Genomic DNA, 24,956 nt, shown 5'->3' on the forward strand with positions numbered 1-24,956 from the left:
CGCAACATATACGTATCACACCACACCACGCCCGTGCATTTCGGTATGACATCATCTACGTGCTCACTGTGGTGGGCGCGCAACTTCCGCGAAATTTTTCGATATACAAAAAGATATATATGTATGTATTTAAGAAAAATATTAAGGCAAAAAAAATTATATTCTTTTAGTTTTAATAAACTTATATCACTTTTAAATGCAATTTCACAAAGTCGCACTAGGTGCGTGCTGTGTGTACGCACCCAAAGCGGATTCCATGTGACCAAAAAAAAGAGATTTGATTGGTTTATAACACTTCCTGTTCTAACTATTTAAGAACCCTACCCAGTTTACTCTTCTTAGACCTTCCGTAGGAGAAGCCCTGTCCTGAAAAGAACTTCACTTTTTCTTCATTGTAAATCTGAATTTCTTTTTTGGAAACAAAAATAGCTACTGGAAGGAGACCCCTGATATGGATAGTGAGTGGGGAATTGTAGTCCTGAATCACAAATGTGAAGGTCATTACACCACTACATGCATAATGCACAGCACTTTGAAGCACTCCATTCCCTAAAGCCTGGCTCACTGCATGAGTACATGCTTACTGACTGAATGATTACAGTAATATAAGGAAAGACACTGGTTGAATTCTTAATTGGTTGACTTTTAGTTTAGTGAATTCATTATTACATGGTACTGAAAGAGTCACTATGGGATTGCAACAGCAGTCACACTGTGTTTGCTAGAGTATATGGATAGTGACTGGGGAATCGTGGGCCTTAAGCACAAATGTGAAAGTGTTTACACCACTTCATGCATAATGCATAGGAGTTTGAAGCACTGCATGCCCTAAGGCCTGGCTTACTGCAAGAGTACATGTACTTATGTAACTGCAAACACATCAACCAGCCAAATCATTCTCTCTCAATTTTCCCAAATGAACACTGACTCACAGTGTGATTATAGATAAATAAGTGTATCCCTTGGACTTCACTGAAAGGATTACTACATGCTACTGAAAGAGTCACTATGGGATTGTAAAAGCAATCACAGAGTGTTTGCTAGAGTGTGAGGATACTAACTGGGGAATTGTACACCTGAAACACAAGTGTGAAGGCCGTTAGACTACTACATGAATAGTGCATAGGAGTTTGAAGCACTACATGCCCTAAAGCCTAACTCACTGCAACAGTACATGTACTTATGGGTCTGCAAACACATCAACCAACCAAATAATTCTCTCTCAATTTTTCGAAATGGAAACTGATTCACAGTGTGATTCTAGACAAATAGCAGTAGCCCTTGCAGTGTATAAAGAAAGATTACAAATATTAGATAAATAAATGTACGAAAACTCGGAGTAATGGAATTAAATAAATTATTACTTGGATATTAATTAGAATACTCGAAGTTTAATAGAGAGTATCTCTGGCACGGGATGCAGGGAAAATAGGGGTTATGGGTAATGAAGAATAATAAAAAAAGTTTAAAAAAAAGGGAAGTTACTAAAATAATACGTCGGGAAAAAAAAGGAAAATTAATGTTAATAATCGTATTAAAAATAAAGTAACCTATAGAAATGCTTTAATAGGAAAAACGAGTTTAAATAAAGCATTTTAGAAATTATATGAAAGTTAAAAAGTATGGAAAGAGGCACGTTTACATAAACATGTGACGTACTAAAACAGTGGAAATGAGAACACCTGTCAACTGAAAAACGTGAGTTAAAAGTGGGAGGAGCATTATTTGATCCCTTAGAGTGTTAAGTAACCAAAAAGTATATAAACCACACCCGTGGGATGATTAGTTTCGTTTCAGAGAATCAATACGGGCGAAGAAACTACGAGCAAAGGTTGGGTCTGCGGAAGCATCTTGTGAATATCTTTCATTTCCTCAGAGGGAACATATTGTTAATGTATATTTAAAAATACATAAAATATTATGTCCCCTACAGAGGAGTTGGATGTATTTCGACGGAGGAAGGAAAGAATATCGAAGAGAGGTAAACTATGTGAATGGATATATGTTTGATATTTTTTAAAAAGAAAGCAAAAATATTTAAATGATTATAAAATGTAGTATGTTTAAGTTGAAATGGAATATAATAACGAGTTGACGAAAGAACCTTTACAAGAAATATAGGTTAATTAAGGAATTACTACGTGCAAGGTAATGATTAGGGACAATGGTATCATCTTGAGTTTATCTTTCATTTCACACAGAGGGATTATATTGTTAATGTATATTTTAATTTACATTCAACTTTATCATCCTTCAAGTGGAGTTGGATGACTTTCAACAGTGGATTTGAAAGAATAATAAATAATATTTTTATTAGTATGCAAGTATTTCTTAATGATTGAAAAATGTACTATAAATACACTATTGATGCAAAAAGGAAATACTTTTTAATAAACGAAAATACACTTTAGCTTCTACAGTGAAAATGGGATAAAAGTATTTATTAGGTTTCGAGCATTCCAAACCAGGCCCCACAAATCTGCGGTGGTTCATCCTTCACGGCCAGGCTGCGTGTTTAAAATCCAAACTGGTTTGCCCTGAAGCAAGGACGACATCAGCTGCAGACTGGTTCCAAGAAACCCTTTATTCGAAACCGGCGATTACACTCTGATATTCCTCTTAGTCCTGATGCGTTTCGGGGCTCTGCAAAGCCCCTTACTCATAGGATGACAATACGAAGTGCACTGTGATGCTTGTTCTGGTGCCATTAACTGCATGCTGCTAATTTGAATTTTCCCCAGTGGGCGTCTCCAGTGAGCAAACAATGTCAAGCATGCTGGTACCAGTAGTTTCGTTCTCAAGCACAGTTTCTGCACAGATATTTATATACACTTCACTTGGCTTACCATATGTAAAGGTCCTTTCATATCAATAGCCAGTTTGGACCGAGCCTTATCCAGCACAGGGACTGAACTCACAGGACTAGAAACAGTAATCTCAGTTTTTATCTCTACCAACACAGGACCGACATTGCATAACAAATTGTTCTACTTACCTATCCATTCCTGGCTACCAAAAGAGTTCTCTCACTCTCCTTTTCATGGCTCACAAGCCAATAAGTCCTTCATGAACAAGCTCTACAATCTTGAACGATATAGCCACAACCAAAGCATCCAATCAACGAGGTAATCCTTTGACAATAGACAATTCCAAAACAATATGATGGAAACAATCCAATTCAGCATTAGATATTTTACAAGTTGGCCATCCCTGATTCACATAATCCACAACCGTCCACTCTTGCTCTGAAATAGCATCATTGGTAATTGTCAAAATGGTGCTCACTCCTGCTTTCTCATCATCCATAATGACGCTCTCTTCACAGTCCTTCTAAGGCAATCTAGAAAGACAATCTGGCATTATATTCTTTATTCCAGGTGTGTATTCAATGCAGCTCCTGCAACCTAAATTGCCGCTTGGCAATTCTGGGCATGAACCTACTACCACCTTTTGGGGTAAACAAATCAACCAAAGGCTTGTTATCCATCCTAACAACCCACTCCAATATCCACAAAAACTGATGGAAATAGTCGACAACCCACCAGCAAACTAGGCCTCCATGTTCTAATACAGAATATGAGGGATCTGGCCCTTTAACCCTACGAATAGCAAAAGCAACTACTTCCTATGTAGATTCTCTTTGCAGTAACAGAACCACAGCTAATTCATGCTGACTGGCATCCATCATTATAATAATTGTAGCACACTTAGAAAGAGAAAAATGCCCAAAAGGATTGTTTATGTGCAGGAAGGTGTCCCTTCCCATGCAAAAGCAATCTTGCCTTTAATGCAGGCACCCTTGCTCTATGGAACAAGGGTGCCTGCGCTGGCGTTGGACTGCTAATTGCGTACCAGTGCAGGCAGATGCACACGAATGTGCCGTATCTTCTCAGATTTGGCGCATTCCTGCCCTCCCTCTTTCACGCAGAGTATCAAGATGTCTTGCTGCGCTGTGCTGCGTAAAAGTTTGAGAAATCTGTCCCTCATCATACAATGATTGATTTGTGCTACTGTCTCAGGCAGAGATTGGGGTTGTCCCTTTATGTTCCAGGACCTCTCGCAGCTGATCATCCAAAGCATTCCGCTCCATAAACCACTACTGGCCTGAGACTAGCATGTGTCCATGGGAGGGACACCCCTCAAGGTGCCTGACACCACTGCAAGTCCCTGCACCCTGCAATAGGCCCCCTGTGAGATGGCCATCCTCATTATGGAACTGTCCACCCCACAGATGTGAGGCCTGTGTACGACCCTTGAAATGGCCCTCCTCTCACCACTCTGAGCCTCCTGCAACATGAGTCAAACTGGACTTAGGATCCGGCATCCCTCATGTGACTATTGCAAGCTACGATGAAGACCCGCCCATGGCCAACACTGACACCATGTGATTCCTCTGTAAGATCCCTAGAGGGCTCTAGAGCGCATGTGCCTGGCTAAATCCAAGATTCAATTCATGTATGATTGGAGCCCTGGTTTAGGAGAAACTTAATCAAGGGGATATCGGAATTAATATAAGAGCCATAGAACTTCTTAAATTTACCAAGCCTGCTTAATATCAATAAACGTGACCTCCCTGCTTATAAAAGAAAGACCATTGCTGTAACAATCTGTTTATTATTGTGAGTGACGCATGTGCTGCTCGACCTTCCTCCCACCACCCTCCAAGAGTGCACATTGACCTTGTTTCCCTTTCAGAGTCAAAGCCTATGAAGTGGGCCCTTTGCTCTCAGAGAGCTCCCAGCAGTATCTGCTTTCTGTGTATCTAGGATCAGTGCCAATGCTGCTTGCAAAAATATCCCTATCTGCCCTTTATTTGCACATGTTCTTAAAGTGGGTACCTTGTACCAGTCCACACAACCCTTATGATGTATGAGGTCAAAGATAACCTTTATTGAAAGCTATCCTAGTGGTAGCTATGGGGAGCAGCCTTCAGGCTTAATCTTGAAGGAATGAAAGCAGCTTTTTTTTAACCAGAATCTCACCTCCTAAATGACTAAATGAAAGGAGAACTACACAATGTTTATATAATAAAATGTATTTATTAATATACCACTCTCTTCTAGTCTCTACACGAGACTAGGGCCCAAAGCACACAATACTGAATCAATAGAACATTTGTAATTTGCTCAATACAGTGCGGGCTCAAGGGGAGACCGAACCATATACTAAAAGAAATAGTATAACAACAACGGCTTATCCAGACACAGTACCTAGAGCACATAGAATTGCTGGGACCCCAAGGAACCACCCAGAGGATTGACACAGGGAGCCCCTGGAGGACGGTTGCAGTGAGGAAACAGGGACACGTGCTCCGTACAACTATACGGGAAATTCGAGGTTGGAAAATTACAAGTTAAGGACACTTCTAAGAGGACTTCAAACAAACCCTTTGGAACATAGGAGGTTCTAAGACCAACCCACCAGTGAGTTCTGAGGTACCCGTGTTACCTATCCCAGAGGAGCCAGGTGCATAGGTGTCAAGTGGTGTCGGAAACCTTGGTCATTTTCAATGGAGAGCTGCAAAGAAGTACTGCTGCCAGGATGGCGAAGAGTGTACGGTGGAATCCAAGCCTGGATCCAAGGTGAGAGGAACCTGAAAGCAGAGGGGACAGAGTCTGGATCACTTCTGGTGACCAGGGGCTCGGTAGTCGAATGCCCACCGATGTTATATGCTTCAGGTGCAAAGAAGGGTTGCTTGTCTCTGCAGCCACGAGGACCAGGAGACGTCTAGGATGACCAGAATCCGGAGGTGAGTTGTCCCATGAAGAATGTCGAGAGCTGAGAAGTCGATGTCTGGCTGGAGCACCAACAAGCTTTTGCAACTGCAACCCTTGCGGTCAGAGGAAACAGGTTACGGTGTGGACCAGCAAGGTCGAGGGGACTCTCCAAGCAATTATAGTCAGGGCCCATCTGGAGCAACCAGGTAGGCCCAAGAATTCACAAGGTAACCCTCGATTGGACCCACTTTCCAATGGATCAGGGATCGCGAGGAGACCTCAAGCATGTATACAAAGGACTAGCCCACAGGACACTCGGAGAGTTGAGGCCGGAAATCTTTGGTGCAAATACTACCTGGGGTCGGGACTACACAGAGTCTAAAGCACAGACTCAGGAATCATTACTATGCATATGCAACTGCAAAAATATGCTGTGCACAGGGGTTTGGGTTGCACGGTCCCCACGAGGGATGCTGGTCTCAGAATCACTGAGAGGGTAGATTGACCTCAGTGACATTCGGGAACCCACCTTCTGTGTTGCTGAAATCTTTGGAGTCCACTGGAGCTCCGGAGAAGCAAATCGGGTAGATGGGTTTAGGTGCCCGCTTTTGCAGGGAAGTAACTCCTTTACTCCAAGGGAGATTCTTCAGTCATGCAGCGTCATGCAGGCAGTCTAAGTACTTGGTCTCTTCTTAGCAGAATCGTGTCCAGGTAAAATCTAAAGTCCTGTGAGCAGGTAACCAACTTTTTACCCATGGGAAGGGGTTGGATAGATTCTGTGGACCCTCCTGTGGGAGGGGGAGGACAGAGGGGTGGTTACATCCATGTCCTTTATTCAGTTTTGGACCACAGCAGAAACAAATGGCTCGTAGAACTGGTTTGAGGCAGACTATGCACTGGGACACCAAATGTGCCCCCAGTGCAGACTTTCTGGCACTCAGAGAGTGCACCCACCCAGCCCCAAAACAGTAAATCATGTCTGGGAAATGGTTACACTTCCCTGTGACAGGATGACAATTGTCATGCCTTCCTCTGCGCGAGCTTGGCTCAGCAGCAGGAGGGCAGACCCGTGTCTGGGGCTGGCAGCATCCATTTTGTGCTGCCCTGGTCGAGAAGGCTGGTACCGGGTATACTGGTGACCCATATATATCCCTATAGAAGGTTGGAATCATACCTCCCAAACCAGTCACTGGTGTGGAGGTATGATTCCAAAGTGTTTGACACCAAACACAACATGTTTCTAACCAGCCGTTTTAAAGATAGCATTTACCGTGAGGTTATACTGCACTTAACCCCTTCGATGCTGATGACGAGCTCAGCTCGTCATCAGCCACGGGTGACGTGTGCGGATGACGAGCTGAGCTCGTCATGTAACGCGGTTTTCAGAAAAAAGCTGCACAGCGCAAAAGTCACCGCAGCAGCGATGCGGTTAAACAAATATGTCTGGCTGCATCACAGACAACCCCGGAGAATAGTCTCCGAAGGCTGCAGAGGGGCTCTGCTCATGTAGGGGCACCGCCTCATGTAAAACCCAGCACCCTGCCTTCAGGATTGTTAAGGCCTGCCATAGGGGTGACGGATAGGTATTTAAGTGTAGTGATTTAGAGAGATATAGTGAACCTATATCTCAGTAGGTGGTGCAAGCATCATCTTACACAGTCTGCAGTAGCAGGCCTGTTGTGTCAATGTTGATGGCCTCTCATGGGTGCCATAATACATGCTGGAGCCCATTGTAGGTCTCTGGGGTACCTATGCCCTGGGTACATGGGGTTTTAAAGACGAGGGAACCCTCTAGGTAAGCAAGGACATGGGGTATCAATTATTAAAGAAACAAAGTTCCTTGACAAGGAGAATATCGATTATAATAATTATAGGCTACAATATGCACTATAATATACAAGAAAAGTCCAGCCGGACTTAAAGATTTATTCAATACTTAATTAAATTGATTTTGGAAAAAACAATGGAACAGTGGGACACAGTCCTGCATCCACAGAGCTACACGTACATTTAGACAATACAAACATATAAGGTATTTCAGGCATATAAGGAAAAGGGAGCAAAAAAGCAGTATTTACAGTGTATTTGCTTCACATATGTGGGAAACACATCATTTTAGGCACATAATAGTGAACTGGTGTTTAGACCCACATATCATGTCGACGGCGTTTCGATCCAGTTAAAAATGGTGGATCATCATCAGGACAAGCATTGCCTGCCTGAATTTAAAGCCTGTATGGACAGGGAAAAAGGGGGACATATGACAGTACATTAATCATCTGTGTAACTCTTAGAATACCTCTAAAAATGAACTCATACCATGCTAAAGGTGCTATTTGGTCATTCTTGTGAGAGATGTGTCAGGCATCTAGTACTAGATCATCCACGGCGCATTGTGATTATTTCATGCCATGATGGGTATTAGTGTCAAGTCGTGACTATCATGTATCAATTTCAAGTGCCTAAAGCATGCCGGAGTGATGTATTGCCCATTATTTTATAGAGAGTAGTGAGTCGTCAAGGGGCCGGAAGGCGCATCGGAATAATTACATGAGCGCGAGGAGCGTGGAGTCTAATGCGCTATCCAGCTGTCACTGGTCGAGGATCTGGAGTTGATGTGGTGCCCATATTGGAAGTGGCAGGAACCTATTCGGGAAGTTGAATTGTTGGTTGGGTCATTGAGGGTCGATAGCATGGCGTTGAAGGGAAAGTGAATTGATTAGAGTGACGATATGATCGCGCAAGGCATGCAAGTGACTAAGGTGACTTCCTCACATTCCCTTATTTACAAGCATGGTTACATTTTCAATTATGGCAATGAAGAAGGAAGGAACCCAAAATTATGATCTGTAGGTTGCTAGTAACTGAGAGATAGCTAGTTATCATAAAGGTGGGTCAAGGTGGCATTAAATTCTGTGGTATACTCAATGTCTCGGAATCAAGGCGGCTGAATTTCATAGGAGTGAGGTCCAATCCTCATTTCGGTTCAAGCCGTTTTGAATACTGTCAAAGAGTAAAATCATTTTAAGTTCTTCTCTGTTGAGTAATAGTCCGATGTCACCTCCACGTGGTGGTACATGGTGTACCATATACTAGGGACTGATAAGGGCACACCAGAATCCAATCTAGAGTGTACCTAAAGTACATGCATTGCAATTTAAGGGAGAAAGCAGATAGCCTGGGCTCCTGGATAGCAGGAACCAAGTTAGACTAAGCCAAAAACAGTGTGACAAAAGCAAAAAGTGGGGGTAACCATAAGAAGCCGATACTACTTTAATACAGGAGTTACTTGGTAATCCACTCGGAGGGCAATGGTACCTGTGGGCCCAGAAGAAGAACTGTGGGAAACAACGGGGCAGAGGAGGGATACTGCCCAGGAACCAAGCGCTCCCTCCGACCCAGAGAAGATACCTCCGAGAAACAGATTTCCAATGTAAACTCATTGGAAGGGGGTGGAAACGGTATCGTTTTGAGTTTTCCTTCTTTGCTGCCTCACCTCGATGTAATAATTATTTGCAACATTTCTATAGTACGATCATGAGAGTTCGGAACCTGCCACATAGCGCTGAGGCTTCAATGAGTTACAAATGCGTCATGGGCACTAGTTCAAGCAGGGAAATGCCACTCGAGCCCAAAGTGGATAGTAACAGACAGTCATAGTGCGTTCAATGGGCCCCTCACACTGGGTTCCTGTGCCACTGCACCTGCTGCACTAATGCTGACGCCACTCCTGTGAGGTGAATATGCCGTGTGCTGGGCCCACCTTGTCAGCGCGGGTGTGTTCACGTCGGCTTTGTAGTGTGTATTCACACACGTGTCGTGATCGTGTCACTAAGTCTGGTCAGTGTGTTCCTCTTTCTCTGGTCGTCGGTTTCAGGTGAAGGGGGAATGCGAGGGGGGGGGGGGGCTCATCATTATGCAAGACCCCGGAAACACGGGAAAGGGGAAGGGCTGTGACCGCGGGGGTCTCTTGCCTGAGTCACGAGACACTGGGTCTATAAAAACGAAGGGAATCGTTGTCTCTGCACGGCGCCAGTCAGAGAGCACAGCAGCGGAGAGGCCACACACCGTATAGTCAACCTACCAGCAGGTAAGAGATTCGCCCTGTCTGTACCCTCCCTGTGTGAGCGAGAGCAACGGGGGTAGACTCCCCCTGTCCGTACCTTGTCCGAGAGAGGACTTAGACACGAGAGATGTAGCGCTCGTCCACCTCCACTATTGTATATTATGGTATAGACATATTTCTGTACAGCGCTGTATGCAACTCCAGCGCCGGTTCAAGGCGCCTAGGCCCTGTGCCAGGGCTGCACCAGGCTGGCACAGCATCTCTGTGGTTGGGGTGACGCGGTGCCCGCACACGCCCTGTGATTGGCACTGAATCCCGTTTTCTTCTGTGACCCTGGGTGCAGCATGCCAGCCCCTGTGTGTGCCCCCGGGGGTCAGGCTTCCCCCCCCCCAGCTGATGGAACCAGGCCCTGTTCATCATCAGTAACGCCCATCACAGGGCACAAGTGACGGCACGTAGGCTGCGTCACGGGAGGTCACGACCCTTCTTGGAAAGCAGCCGTGCCCCCCTGCAGCGCGAGCCTTGCCAGGCACTGGGGTCAGGTGGAGCTGGTGTAGGCGGGGATGCTTGGGGTGCTGGGGACCGAGCGCCCCGCTCTTCCAGAGCCCTCCCTGTGGATGTTGATGCTGGGGGCTGCCGGGGTAGGTGTGGGGTCGGGCAGGCCGTCTCTAACTCTGTCCCTTGTTGTCTTTCAGCCATGGGTCCCGTGAGAGCTGCCCTCCGGTTGCTGCTGGCACTGGGCTTCTTGCAAACAGCAGCGTCTTCTTTCTACGGTAAGGCCTTGTCCTGCAGCCTCTGTCCCTCTTCCCCACTCGCCCCGGAGCGCTCATTCCTAAAACATGCTGGTAAAACTGTGCAGAATGAAAGGTGGAGTCGGCCCTGCCATGCTTTTAGCCTATAGTCTACAGGTTGTCCCCGAGTTAGTGCACCCGCTTTGGAGAGTGCCCTGTGCGGCGGGTGTCAGGGGGTGAGACCGCTGCCGAGGACACTCTGGGCTCTCGACTGCTGGACGCGGGTGAGATCTGTGCGGACTGAGAGCCCCTGAGCGGAAAGGTGACAGAGTGTGAGGATAGAGGCCAGAGGCCGCCGTGACTTCGGGCAGGAGGGAACTGACTGTCAGTTACGATGAATGTTACAATGAATGTTTGTTTATTTATGTATTTATTTATTTATGCCTTTTTATATAGCGCGGACTTTACCCGAAGGTGTCAGTGCGCCAATGTCTCACGAGGCCGGCAGTGGCACGGTGAGATATGTCGGGTCTAGTAGTGGGTGACGCATGGGTACTAAAGGGATTGATAGTGCAGAGACAGACGGGTCAGGGTGAGATGTGGCTGCTATGAGTGGGTGGGATACGCCTGCTATGAGTGGGTGGGATACGCCTGCAATGAGTGGGTGAACTGTGGCTGCTATGAGTGGGTGAACTGTGGCTGCTATGAGTGGGTGAGCTGTGCCTGCTATGAGTGGGTGGGATACGCCTGCTATGAGTGGGTGAGCTGTGCCTGCTATGAGTGAATGAGATATGTCTGCTATGAGTGGGTGGGATACGCCTGCTATGAGTGGGTGAGCTGTGCCTGCTATGAGTGGGTGGGATGTGTCTGCCATGAGTGGGTGAGCTGTGCCTGCTATGAGTGGGTGGGATACGCCTGCTATGAGTGGGTGAGCTGTGCCTGCTATGAGTGGGTGAGCTGTACCTGCTATTAGTGGGTGGGATACGCCTGCTATGAGTGGGTGAGCTCTGCCTGCTATGAGTGGATGAGATATGCCTGCTATGAGTGGGTGCGATACGCCTGCTATGAGTGGGTGAGCTGTGCTTGCTATGAGTGGGTGAGCTGTGCCTGCTATGAGTGTGTGGGATACGCCTGCTATGAGTGGGTAAGCTGTGCCTGCTATGAGTGGGTGGGATACGCCTGCTATGAGTGAGTGGGATACGCCTGCTATGAGTAGGTGAACTGTGCCTGCTATGAGTGGATGAGATATGCCTGCTATGAGTGGGTGGGATATGCCTGCCATGAGTGGGTGAGCTGTGCCTGCTATCAGTGGGTGGGATACGCCTGCTATGAGTGGGTGAGCTGTGCCTGCTATGAGTGGGTGAGCTGTGCCTGCTGTGAGTGGGTGGGATATGCCTGCTGTGAGTCGGTGAGATGTGCCTGCTATGAGTGGGTGAGCTGTGCCTTCTTTGAGTGGGTGGGATACGCCTGCTATGAGAGGGTGAGCTGTGCCTGTCATGAGTGAGGGAGGTGTCTGTTATAAATGGGTGATATATGGCTGCCCTGATGTACATCAAGGGCTGATTACAACGTCTTTAATGGGACTCGCTCGACTGAGATCAAGTGGAATGGACGCGCTGCTCTTTGCATGACATTAAGTCAGGCAGTTCCCAGATGCGCCTCTGAATAACGGCGCCCTGAGCTCAGCTCGCCCATGCCCTAGGCCGGCCCTGGCTGGGGCATCACGACTCATGAGTGCCCTGAGTCACGCCGAAGCGTGTACAGAGTGGCCACCTTTGACTGGTTCTCAGGAATTGCAGTCTACTCCAGAAAAGGGGGACTCTGGGAACCTCTAGTGGCGATCTGAGGTACTGCAAACTGCTACAGAAAACTATTCGTGATGGATTCCAGAACCTAAAGTAATAACATAAAATACTCCACCTGCTCCTGAAATAATTTGTTTCTGAGTCCAGGACCTCGGTTACTAACCCATGCTCCTGTAGCTGATATTTTGTAAACACCTACAGTACTGCAGCCTGCTAGAGAAGCCCTGTTTCTTACTACAAATGACCAAAGGTACTAGGTCCGAAACAGAAACAGGATTTGTTTTTGAATCCATGAAGACTACTGCAGTAAGAATGTATCTCTGACTCAAGTGACCACTAGTAACTACCTAAGATACTGCAGGATTCTACAGAAAGGTCTTACCTCAGATTGGAGACATCGCTAGTAACAAGCATTAGCAAAGCTAATTTTCAGTTACAAACATATGTATTGGCTTTTACAATTCTTGTTTAAAAAAACTGAGACCGGTGGGCTTTGTCAACACTTGTTACACATCTGCTGTCTGTGTCTCCTTTTCCCCTGGTTGTTTTCTTTTCTCTTTCCCATCGACCACATGTACCTTTGCCTACTTCTCACCTCACTTTTTTCCTTAAGCATTTTTTACCTTTCACTGTCTCCACACCGCCTTTTTCCTTCCAACTTCTTTTTGCTTTTTCTCCTGGCTTTGCTCTTTGCTTTGTTTCTTTAATTCTCTCTTTCTTGACCTGTCCTTTTTGATTTCAAGGAACTATGGATACATGTATTAATAAACGGGAAAGGTTTACTCCCTCGAACTCTTCCCACGCCTTTGTGTATAGAATTCCACGGTAACTGTGAGAAAGCCGGTTGAAAATTGTATTTTCTCCTGAAAATAGCATGATACACCGGGCGAATTAAAAGGCTGTAGTTTGTTTTTTCATTACACAGGCTGAATTCGGGTAGGTACTGTTAGTTTCACAGCAGCACTTGCAGATAAGTGTCAGACTGTAGGCTCTTCTTATAACTGGCACCACTGTGTGTTTTAATCTGAATTTCCTCTTTGCAGATGGGCTGGAAGAGGTGGAGACTTCCTTCGTTCTCAGGTGTGCTGAAGAAGCCAAGCACCTGGTGGATGCCGCCTACAAGCACACGCGCCAAACGTGAGTCATGAAGGTTTGGGTAGTACCGGTCATATCTATAGGAACATTTCTCAAGTGTAGGAGTAACAGGGAGGTATCAAATCCCTGCCATCAGGCGCAGAATGCCTGGCGGATTCCGACGTCTGACATGTCTCTTTAGGATTCTTTATTCAACTTCTGAACCTCCATCTTTCACCATCAAAGCTGACATCACTTCCTGTCTTCTGGTCTCTGACCTTCTCGGACCTGCACATTCAGCGCTGCCACTACTGCCCAAGATGCTCTTTCAGAGCTGCCACCATAACATGTTTTAGAACCTGCCCCTTCAAAATAGGCAACTACCGCTGTCTGGCCTTTAATCTCTCAACTCGTCCCTCTACAGCTGCCATCACTGTTGGAGTGAAGAGAGAATTCACCATAGATCACCACCAGGCATCCTATCATTGTTAAATCTCTGAACTCTGACCTGCCCTTTCAGAGCAATCATAACTGCCAAATTCTAACTCAGCCCTTTGGAGCTTCCATCCTGGCTGAATCTATCATTCCGCCATCGGAATTCCCATAAATCCACGAGATTCGCTCTATATGCACCCGATTGAGATCCGCCACCTCTTATCGAGCTCCACTTAGGCTCTCTATCTGCTGGTGAGGCGGGCGCCACCGCTGTTGTTGCTGTCTGTTCTGTGAAGTGGGGTGGCTTAGTCTACCCTGCCCTTGTGTGTCACACCTCCCTCTCTCTGACGTTGAAGCATTCATTGCTGCTGGTGATACTAAGTCTGTTCTGTGTATGTGGGGTGGCTTAGTCTACCCTCCAGGTGTCACACCTCCCTCTCTCCGATGGTGAAGACCTCATTGCTGCAGGTGATACTATGTCTGTTCTGTGTCTGTGGGGTGGCTTAGTCTACCCTGCCCTTGTGTGTCACACCTCCCTCTCTCTGACGTTGAAGCATTCATTGCTGCTGGTGATACTATGTCTGTGGGGTGTCGTAGTCTACCCTGCCCTTGTGTTTGCCACCTCTCCGCTCTCCGATGGTGAAGCATTCATTGCTACTGGTGATACTAAGTCTGTTCTGTGTATGCGGGGTGGGTTATACTACCCTCCCTGTGTGTCACACCTCTCCGCTCTCCGATGGTGAAGCATTCATTGCTACTGGTGATACTAAGTCTGTTCTGTGTCTGTAGGGTGGCTTATACTACCCTGCCCTTGTGTGTCACACCTCTCCTCTCTCCGATTGTGAAGCATTCATTGCTACTAGTGATACCGTGGACCTAATCTAGTTTAGAGGACAGATTACTGTGTCACAAAGATGATTGCTATCACGTCCGCCTTATGACAAGTGTATATCCTAAGGTACTTGTAATAAGGTGGATGGGATATCCATCACATTTGTGATGGAGTACCCGCCTCCAACTCTACATCAGGACCTATGTTTGCTCTGTGTACGGGGGTAGCCATGTGTGTTGTGCCTCGTTTCTCTCTGCCGGTGAAGTATGCCACCCCTACTTTACTTCAGTTCTTGATACCCTGACGACTAACTCCACTCCTCATTCCTCACACCTAAAGAAAGAGATCATGCAGAAATTATGTAGGGACATCTTCTTCCTGAGGCCAGCTGTCCAAATTTGTAGGATTTAGTAACAGTGCACCCATTTATGACAAGACCTGCTTGCCCTCATTACGAGTGGGCACTTTGAACCAAATTTGTATTTTGAGTTTTACTGTGATTCTCCACATTATTGTTACCATGTCAAATCTGATGGAATTAGTGCCGGCGAAGACACTGCACATGCAGAGTTTACAAACCACAGAGAAGGCAAAAATAGGAAGTAGTACCAAATTAGCCCTCATTCCGAAGTGCGGAAATCAGAATAGTGAAGAACATAACCCCATGGTATTGATATTTTCTGGCACGACATTAGGATATGCAACACAAAAAGAGGGTCGACGGAATGCTGCACATTGTCAAACATTCACCCCTAGTCTCAGATATGAGTATAATCCATCATTATTTTGCTCACCACGCCATTCCAGTCTAGACCCAGCCATAAGCAAATCAGCATTGACCCTGCTCCTCATTGGAACAGTCCAGCCCGAACTGCCAGGCTAGAGCCTACCTGGACCGGAAAACAAGCATCCTGGAACCGGTTTTGGGTTATCACCCCTCATCAGCCAGGCTAGCTTGAAACTCAGCGCTTCGGCCTTTTTCTGGGGCTGCAAATTTGGAGTTTGATGGTATTACCCCCATAAATTCCACTGCGGTATAAGCTGCAAAAAATGATGCGGGCAAAAATAAGTCGGTGTTGTAATTATTGTAAAACTTGGCATCTTAATTCAGGCATGAACTCCTATGTGTGCACAAATCAGCATTTACAGGCCACATTACGTGGACCTTAGTATTGACTATTTCAATTTACTAAACAGGTATTGAGACGAATGGTGGTCTGTAGAAAACCAAGTAGACAAGTTATTTAGTGATACAGTCCTGTTACTACAATACACAGATGATCTACTCCCAATATTCATTCTATTGGAGGATTACTGGAGGACTGTTCAAGGGCTCTCAATGACATTCATCTTAAACTGGTTAAGAATGTGTAGACTCTTTGCACATCAGAAATTCAAATTGTCAAGACTAGTCTAGAACACGTTACTCTTAGGCTAAAACTTTGTCTTTCTGTTTTGCCTGCAATAACCTCCTGTCCAAGCTCACAATTTGAAAATCTTTCCTAATGGGGAGCTGCAGCATGCGAGGAACACTGTTCTAGAGAAGTTAGTTTAATAAAACAAGAAAAAAGGGGTACACTCCGATTCAGATCTAGCAATGAAAAAAGTAACTGCACTACAGAGCTCACTTCTTTGATGAACATAAAAGTGAATCTGAACTTTAAGACATGTAGGTCCAGTCCTCAGACGCAAGGTTTGCACTGCTGCGGTGCTGCTTATGATCAGTGTGTAGCTCCAGGTCTTCATTTGCAGCACTGGCAATTGACACATTTCACTAAAAATTGAAGACACACCGAATTGACCAGACCCAAATTATATTTTCCCTTCCCAGTTTAAAGAACAAACTGAAGCAGGGGAGCCTCTCGCCCTCGGACATCATGGCTTTCTTCAAGCAGCCGGTGGCAGGCAGCAGGACCGCCATCAGGGCAGCGGATTATATGGAGACCACCTTCCAGTTGTTGAAGGAGAGGGTGGAGAACTCCTACCAGAGGCCCTTCAATATCACAGGTAAGAGACAGATGAATAACCATGGGAAGTGACTGTTCACTAACTAGCAACTAGCAAAGTGCTGCTCAGTCAAACCAACCAGAGAGGGCCCAGTGCAGCCACCGGCAGGCTGTTTAGTGTAAGCACTAAAAGACTGTTTAGTATTAATTATCAGATATTATATATTATAGCTGGCAAGAGGCTGCCCTTTGCAACCAGTGAGAGACTCATCAGCGGGTTATCCAACTGTAGGACATCAGATACAACCACTGATAGTCAATCAATCAATGAATCAAGGGTTTGTTAGGTGCGACTACTCACCCGTAAGGGTCTCAAGGCGCTAGGGGTAGGGAGGGGGCAGGATCTATTGCATCAAGGAGCGGGTCGGTCGAAGAACCAGGTTTTGAGGTTTCTTGCGAACATTGGAACAATGTTGTCTGTCTGAGGTGGAGCGGCAGGGTGTTCCAGGCCTTGGCCACGAGGAAGGAGAAGGAGTCTGTTCATTCTAAGTCTGGCCTTGATGGGCAGAGAGAGACTCAAGTCCTCTAAGTACGACCAAAGCCTATGACCAACAGAGCATGTCTCCTGAAAGCCAAATTCCCTTAATTCTCCATTCCCAGAGTTTAGGAAGGGGTGGTAGAGGAGGCTTTGTTGGTGGGTGGAAGTCACTCTCTCTGAAAAAGACTTTGCTTTTGAGAAGGGATCTGGGTCGCAGCCTTTATAGTCTAGTTTGGTGCGCTTGAGGCATAACAACACCAGTAAGGGCATATATTGTGTTGAGAAACCACTATTTCAATAGACAAAAGCTTTAAAATGAAGCATGTTCTGATGTTGTACTATATTTTTTAAAATTCTTTGTCAGTTGAAATCCTCACAATCTCCTCAGTAATTGTTTCTTGAAATGCACTAAAAACACATTTCTTTGGGTAGACTTTTGCCGGCTTGTTATCGTCCCGCGACCTCTTTCTTGAAATATCTATTCTACTGAAAATTAATAATTTCCATTGTGGTTGTATTTGTAATTTTCGGCATTTTTAAATTTGTAATAGATTTAAAATGTTCCCAAAGTTATTTATCCTTTTGTTTATCAGACATATATCCTTCCAATCTTATTTGGATTTTTTTTGTACAGTGCCATATTTCTCTTACATTTTCCAGAATGCACTTTGTACATTTTATACTTAAAGAAGACAAGACTATGCACAGATAAAGGAACAATTTGAGATGACCAGTAGAACAGCTCCCAATCTAACCAATTAAGGATTCTTTGGGAAAAATAATTTTGATAAAAGTGCCTGAATTAGGCAAGCATGGTAAAAAATTTTTTTTTAAACAAAATAGGATTGGAATGGTTTGGCAAATGTAGGGGGAGTTAAAAAGTATATATTCAGTAATATAGGGGTTGGGAGGATTAGTAACAATTCAATAATACTTTTGCTGTAACCGTTTGCAGATATACTCACTGCTGAACAGCTTCACTCCGTCTCCAAGGTCACTGGTTGTGCCTATCAGTCAATGCCCACAGCCTGTCCGAACAGTCGATTCAGAACCATCACTGGCGAATGCAACAACAGGTAACTGTGCTCACCGTGGCTTCCTTTGACATATAATGCCTGTGGGTCACTCTGAGCTATAAGGGGCACTGGAGTTATGTAACTGTGCAGCTATGGTGTTTTTCCGCATAATTATGGATCTGCCACAACTGTTACATAATCCATCATCTGTTTCATAGTCCCAAGATTTTAACCCAAAAAATTGTTCTTAGCTCAGACAGTTCATACATTTGTGAAAATGCTGTGCCGTGTTTTGCCGCGCAGTGTAAGGACCCTTTGCCAAAGTACACTGGTCAGCATTCTGTTGCTAATAGCTACGTTTAGATGTACTAATGCGATGCACCCCATGCCCAGACAGTGTTAGGAAGTGTTAATATTACAAAATAATGAAGTAATACTATCCCAAAATGTACCCCATTACGCCACATAATTTGGTGTTTCTTGCCGCATAATTTCCTAAACCCAGCCATATGATTACGCCATCTTCTGCCGCATAATTCGAGCGACTCTAGATATGAGCACCTGGTCCTCAGTTGGAGACTGTCATACATTCATTCAAGTTGTGTTTAATATGCTGTAAATGGTTTGCCATACATCTAACTCTCCCCTCCAATGTAAATTAATATGACAAGAAATGAGGTGGCCACTACAGAGAATGGATTATCTGACTACTTAATTTTAAAAAGGTGCCTTTCTCAGAAATGGGAGGGTTCATATAATGTTCAGCACAATAAATTCCTTTGGACACCGAGAGCCTCCCCAAACAGGGAAGTTGCTATCAGTCCTTTCATGCAGTATAGTATAGTTAATATGTGCTTCAGGCAGGATGCTCTTAGTGGAACATGCACAGAACCAAATGTAGGCTGGAGGAATTGAGTACAGCCTGCGATAAGGTGACACCTGTCTTTCTGAATGTCACTTGCCATTTCAGAGGAGGAGGTGTATCACCTGTTGAGCAGATTCTTAATGTTGTAAGGACATTGTTTCATATCACAAAGGCATCATCTGAATGAATAGAAGAATGACTACATGAATGAATGCATCATTTACTGCATAGTAATTTTAAACCATTGCAACTCAAGCGGGGCTAAATATGTTTTCATCAACAGGACACTTCATATTATAAAATATAGTTTAAACATTGTTTTTAGTAGAACATACACACAAAAGCTGGCGTCATGAAAATCATATTATATTATACATCTAAGCAGCTGCTACTTCTCACAAAATATGCACCACAAGGACGGAAGCTCCACTACAAGCTCCTGTAGCCTGGGATACATTAGGTGCACATTCTTCTCAAGGCATCCCATCCAGGAATGCAGCTGCAACTTATGAGACCTGAATGAGAATCCAAAGAGGTTTTCAGTCCCACCGGCTCTCTGGTCACTTGTAATTGCATGAAAAGCCAATGGCTCCTTCGTCCCCATGGCCAAGCTGGATGTGAGATGAAATGCTACTGCCTTAAAGAGCCTGTGGTTCATGGAGGAAGGCTGAGGTGAGTGCTGGCACAGCCTCATGCTAAAGGAGCCGGTAGCAGGGAACAGAGCCAGTAGTGACTGGGAGAGGAGGCCTCTACTGCTCCTGCACTCACCCTGCTCCACCTACATCACTGGTGCAGCCCATCAAGAGTCAATAAATGCCCACCTACTGCGTCTGTAATGCCGAGTTCTTAAACCTGAGCTCAAGCTTGACTGTCTCTACGACTGTCCCAAGCCGGGCACCCTCTGCCTCCTTTTAAGGGTGTGAGGCTGGACTTGATACGATTGACCTGTCTCTATTAAACCCACCATCTTGTTTTAAGTACTTCCCTCTGCTCGTCTCCCTCTGCAAGTTTTCAAGCCATGAGCCCATGAATCTCCCTCTGATGCTGGAAAAGAGTACCTCCAACAACCATATGAAAAATAATCTGCCCAGAAAAAAGACTACTTGTCACCTTTCCTCAAAAGAACCCAGCACTAACCCACTCCAAATCTTGCAGTAAAACAGTATTTAATTAAACTGCCACACAGTGCCCTTCACTGCAACAGGGAACTATGAAATTAGCTAGAATATAGACCATGCTTTTGGACCTCATTTATTTCTAGCAGCAATAGTAAGCCCAACTGTACTCACCTTCAGTTTTATGGACATGAATAAATTCCATCTCTTTCGCCTGGAAGCTGTGTTAGTATAAACCCTGTAGTAAATTCCTCCCTCTGCCTACAACCTTACGGCGCCTCCAACGTTCTCTCTTCCCAAACCCCGTCTGATTATCTCCCAAATTCCTCCAATGCATCCTAACTTTCATGGTCCCCAAAATCATTCTCCTCTGCTTATTCCTTAGGTAACACTCAGCCTCCATTAATTTCTAGTGCACCGGTTTAATCCTGTAACCCATCAGGCCAATCAAAGCCCCATCTCCCAGACTCAGCCCCCAGCCTGATAGGGCAATCCAAGATTTATCTCCAAGAACTACACTTTTTCTCACCCTCCAGATCTACAATCTCCTTTGAATTGAAGATTTATCTCAGGGCCCACCTCATCTACCAACCCAACCAATGGCCCAGATAAATAATCCGGAAAGATAAACTATCAGTGAACCTTGCCTCAGGAGAAAACAATCCTCTCTCAATGATAGAGACATTTGAAAAGTTGTTGAAGTTTATATAGACTCTGTGAACTAGTTGAAAGCCAGATAATCATATGCACCAATGCTAAACAGGTAAGTGACCAAACCAATTAAACTCCATCATCCCAGTTATTATAAATAATAGACCTCCCCACACCTAAACGTAACTTATGAGGAAGGAACCTGATTTCAATACTTAACAGTCAGCTGCACAACCCTGTGTTCATTACAAGACACTCTTTTCTTTAATGCATGCTGCACATCTGTTCAGTAGTAAAGTACTGTATGTAGATTTCTAACACCATCTTGAATTTCAACCTTGAAAACCTAGTCATAACTGGAATAGGGCTCTCCGAGTCCTTCAACATCCTTCTACCCTAGCAGTATTTCCCTAAATGGTGTAACTGAGAGGACAGGCATGGTGGTGGAGTAGTTCTTATTCATAAGATCACATTAGGCTTCTGAAAACATCCTGCTGTTTTGTATGACATCTTCCAATGCCCATCAAAGGAGATCTTCACTCATAAGGCATTTACTCTCAGACAAAATGTCATCTACCACCCCCTAGTAAAGATAACACATTTATTGAAGAGTGCATGGACTTCATTACGTTTCAACTGTTGTTTCCTGAGGCCAGCATTTTCCTCTGTTATTTCATCTGTATTAGAGTGACATCCAAGACCAATCTGTCAATCTATTGCCTTCTTTCCTTGTTGACAGTGTTTTCATACAAACATTTTAAAACTCCTCATAGTTTAAGGCCTACCTTGTTGATCTACTCATCTCAAAGAATATACCTTTGTCCGCCAAAGACCTCATACTAGTGGACTGGTCTGACCATTTTCAGATTAAATTAACTCTGGCCATTGGCCACCAGAAAAGCTAATGACAACAGAAACAGGAGACAATGTGGTTTCCTGACACCAAAACCATAAACATTACAGTTCTTGTCAAAAGCGCTAGATGGAATATTTCCTCATGTGGTTCTCAGAAAGACATTACAACATTACAGAGGAATACTGTAGCAACAATTGATGGACAGAATGCTGGCATGGTGAGCAAAAGAACAATGAATTTACTCCAGATCTGTGATTGGGGGTGAGTGTCTGAAAAGTTTCAGCACCCCATCCATCATTTCCTTGTGTTTGTTTTGTTCACCCGCACCATGTTGGGTATGCCCAGACATGGTTCCCGGGCTCACTGTGCCACTGGATTCAAGCTAGCCTGGTTGATTAAGAGTGATTTCCCTGTTAGAAATAGGGGTACATAGTTGGCAGAGGAAGATACCTTGGTCCAAGTAGGGACCTTTCTTCCTAGTCAGGGTAAAGGGGATACACTCCTAACATAACCCCTGCTCACCCCATGCTAGCTTGGCCAGAGCAGACCGGCTTATCTCAGAGGCAGTGGATAAGGCATTTTTTTAATACATTGAAGAATACAGTGAAAACACTACAAATGGACAATACAAGTTTATAAAAATAAGTAATCTTTATCTCAATCAAAACAAGATCAAACAACAAAAATCCACCGTACAATACTCTTAAAATTAGTTACTGTGCAAAATAACCTTCAAAAGGCAGGAAAAACATGAAAAAACAGTTCCTCCGACTTAGTAGCTCTTTGCGGGCTACCACGATACTAAATACAGCAGAGTCTAACAATTCCAGCCAATCACGTCGATACGGGTTAGCAAAAGTGTCAACAGACTCGGAGATAGTACCTTTTGTTGTTGTGGCAGACACAATGGTACAAGCCATTCCTAAGCAACCATCGTAGTTGCGATGTGAGATGGAAGCGTTGCAGCGTGTGATGTCCTCACGACTCGGTGCAGTCAATGGCTCGTTGATAGAGTCGGTGAGACCAAGGCTTACGTTGCAGGGTGAGGTGGTGTAGATGCAGTGCTGGCACGTCATGATGGGGCGACGGAGCCGGTCAATGTTTGAGTCGGGCAGCGACTGAGTCAAAGATGTCAGTGCAGCATGTAGCGAAGTGTTGCAGAGTGTGCTGCCCACAAGATGCGGTGCAAGCAGCGGCTCGTTGACAGAGTCAGTGAGACCAGAGTTACACCGCAAAACGAGGCAGCGTTCTCTGCGGTGCCTTCAGGACACGGCTCCTGCGACGGACTCGGTGACATAGTCGGTTACCCTTTTCTTTTCCAGGGAACTGAAACCAGCGGTTCCAGAAATGGTGCCCAGAAGTTTGGTGAGGTCTTTGATGTTCCTGAGACCTCGTGAAAAAAGGGCAAGCTCAATCCAAGCCCTTGGAGATCTTCCTCAAGCATGGGACACAGCTAACAGCAAAGTCCTTTCTCATTTCCTTAGTAGCAAGCAGCCACTGCAGGCCAACCCCAGACAACAAACAGCACAGGGGTAATATTCCTCCTCAGCTTCTCCGGCTCTTCTCCTTTGCAAAGATTCCTCTTGATTTCCAGAAGTAATCTCAAGTTCTGGGGTCTGGACCCCAATATTTATACTACACAATTATTTGTTCTCAGTTGCAGAAAAGCCCTGTGCTTAGTCAAAACCGGTTCTGTCCTATTTGGTGCAACTTCCTGGCAGGAGGTGTATACAGCATTGTCCTTGGCAGACCAGGCCTATTCAGATGAAAGGAAATCTACTCCCCTTACTCTAAATGCAGTCTAGCCCTGACTCATCAGGCTCTCCGGAGCCACTATTCCCCTCCAGCCCCTGTCATCCAAAAGCCAGACATGCAATACACAAACCTAGCAGAGACACACTGGATGGCTAAGCAAGAAAATGCCGACTTTCTAAAAGTGGTATTTTCAAACACAGAATGTAAAAATCACCCTAACTAAAAGATGCATTTTAACATTTCGAGTTCAGGCGTATCAAACTGTATATTCCCTCCTTGTTCCCAGGGGTAGTTATGTTTCTTAGATGTTATAAACAAACTCCCCATTCTATCCTATGGAAACAGGTAGCCTTGCAACAGAGAAAAACAAAACTGACAGTAATTCACTAACCGGACAGGCCAAACACACCAGGGCATGTCCTACATTTTCCAAACAGTGCACCCTAACAACAGGGGTACCCTGGGCCTACCTTGTGATTGACTAACATGTAGGAAAAGGGAAGGTTAGGGCCTGGCAAGTGGGAACACTTTCCAAGTAGACAGGGCAGTACTAGACTGTACGCAGGCTCTACAATGGCTGGCCAGAGTTACATTTACAGGCTGCTTATGTGGGTGGCACAATCAGTGCTGCAGCCCACTACCAGCATTTGATTTACAGGCCCCGGGTACACACAGTGCACTGTACTAGGGACTGACTAGTAAATCCAATCAGCCAATCATGGAAACACCAATCAATAACAACAATTTACAAAGGGAGCACTGGCACTTTGGCACTGAACAGCAGTGGCAAAGTGCCCTAAGCATCTAGACAAGCAAAAACAAAGTCCAACATACTGCAAAAACACAGGAAGCAAAGGGAACAATTCAGGGGGTCCCACCCCAATGGAGCCAGGTCTAACACTCCCAAACAGGTCCTAGGGTGCTTGTCTGTGGTCCAGCGAGACCTGACTTGACAGTTTGAGCTGGACTGTTCCCATGAAAAGCAGGGTCAAGACTGATTTGCACATGGCTGGGTCTAAACTGGGGTGGCATGGTGAGCAAAAGAACAGAGAATATATGCCATATATCTTGACTTGGGGGTGAATGTTTAATTTGTTCTACATTCCATCATTTGTGTGTCTTTTAGGACTGGCACAAGAAGATGTGCATCTTTCATTTTCAGTTATAAGTCCCCTCTCATTAATTTTGTTTCTTAATGCTGTTATGTTCTTTAAGCAGAGATGAACAGAGGACATGGACCCAAGTATTTGGACTGATCTATACTTTATAGGGGATACCACCTTTACTCCTGTGCGAGCTCGTGTGCTCTTGTTCTCACCAAGCAAAGTCCCAGTCTGAAATGCCCTGTTTTCCACACTTTCAACCCTTCTCCAATCCTCATGAAGGAAGTGGTGCCCATTGTCCACATGGCAACCCCCTGTGTCCTTCCAATATAACAGATGACTCCAAAAATCACTCAATGCTTCCCTTCCAAGTGATATAACAGTCAAAAACCCACCCTCCATCCCCACTGCCCATGCTTCAAAAGACAAGTGTGAAGACTGTTTTCTTCCT

The 24,956-nt window shown here is 45.1% G+C and overlaps 1 protein-coding gene across 1 annotated transcript in view; it reads left to right on the top strand.

Moving 5' to 3' along the window:
* Window positions 1–10,469: 10,469 nt before the first annotated feature.
* LOC147729747 (eosinophil peroxidase-like) overlaps window positions 10,470–24,956 on the top strand; it is a 45,578-nt gene continuing 31,091 nt past the window's right edge. Inside the window, exons 1-4 of the mRNA XM_086954634.1 lie at window positions 10,470–10,556; window positions 13,363–13,456; window positions 16,492–16,667; window positions 18,100–18,220. Of these exons, the coding sequence (XP_086810760.1) occupies window positions 10,481–10,556; window positions 13,363–13,456; window positions 16,492–16,667; window positions 18,100–18,220 (467 nt within the window). The 5' untranslated portion in view covers window positions 10,470–10,480. The remainder of the gene's footprint in view (window positions 10,557–13,362; window positions 13,457–16,491; window positions 16,668–18,099; window positions 18,221–24,956) is intronic.

The sequence above is a fragment of the Lissotriton vulgaris genome, chromosome 2_1, assembly GCF_964263255.1.
Source record: "Lissotriton vulgaris chromosome 2_1, aLisVul1.2, whole genome shotgun sequence".
NCBI lineage: Eukaryota > Metazoa > Chordata > Amphibia > Caudata > Salamandridae > Lissotriton > Lissotriton vulgaris.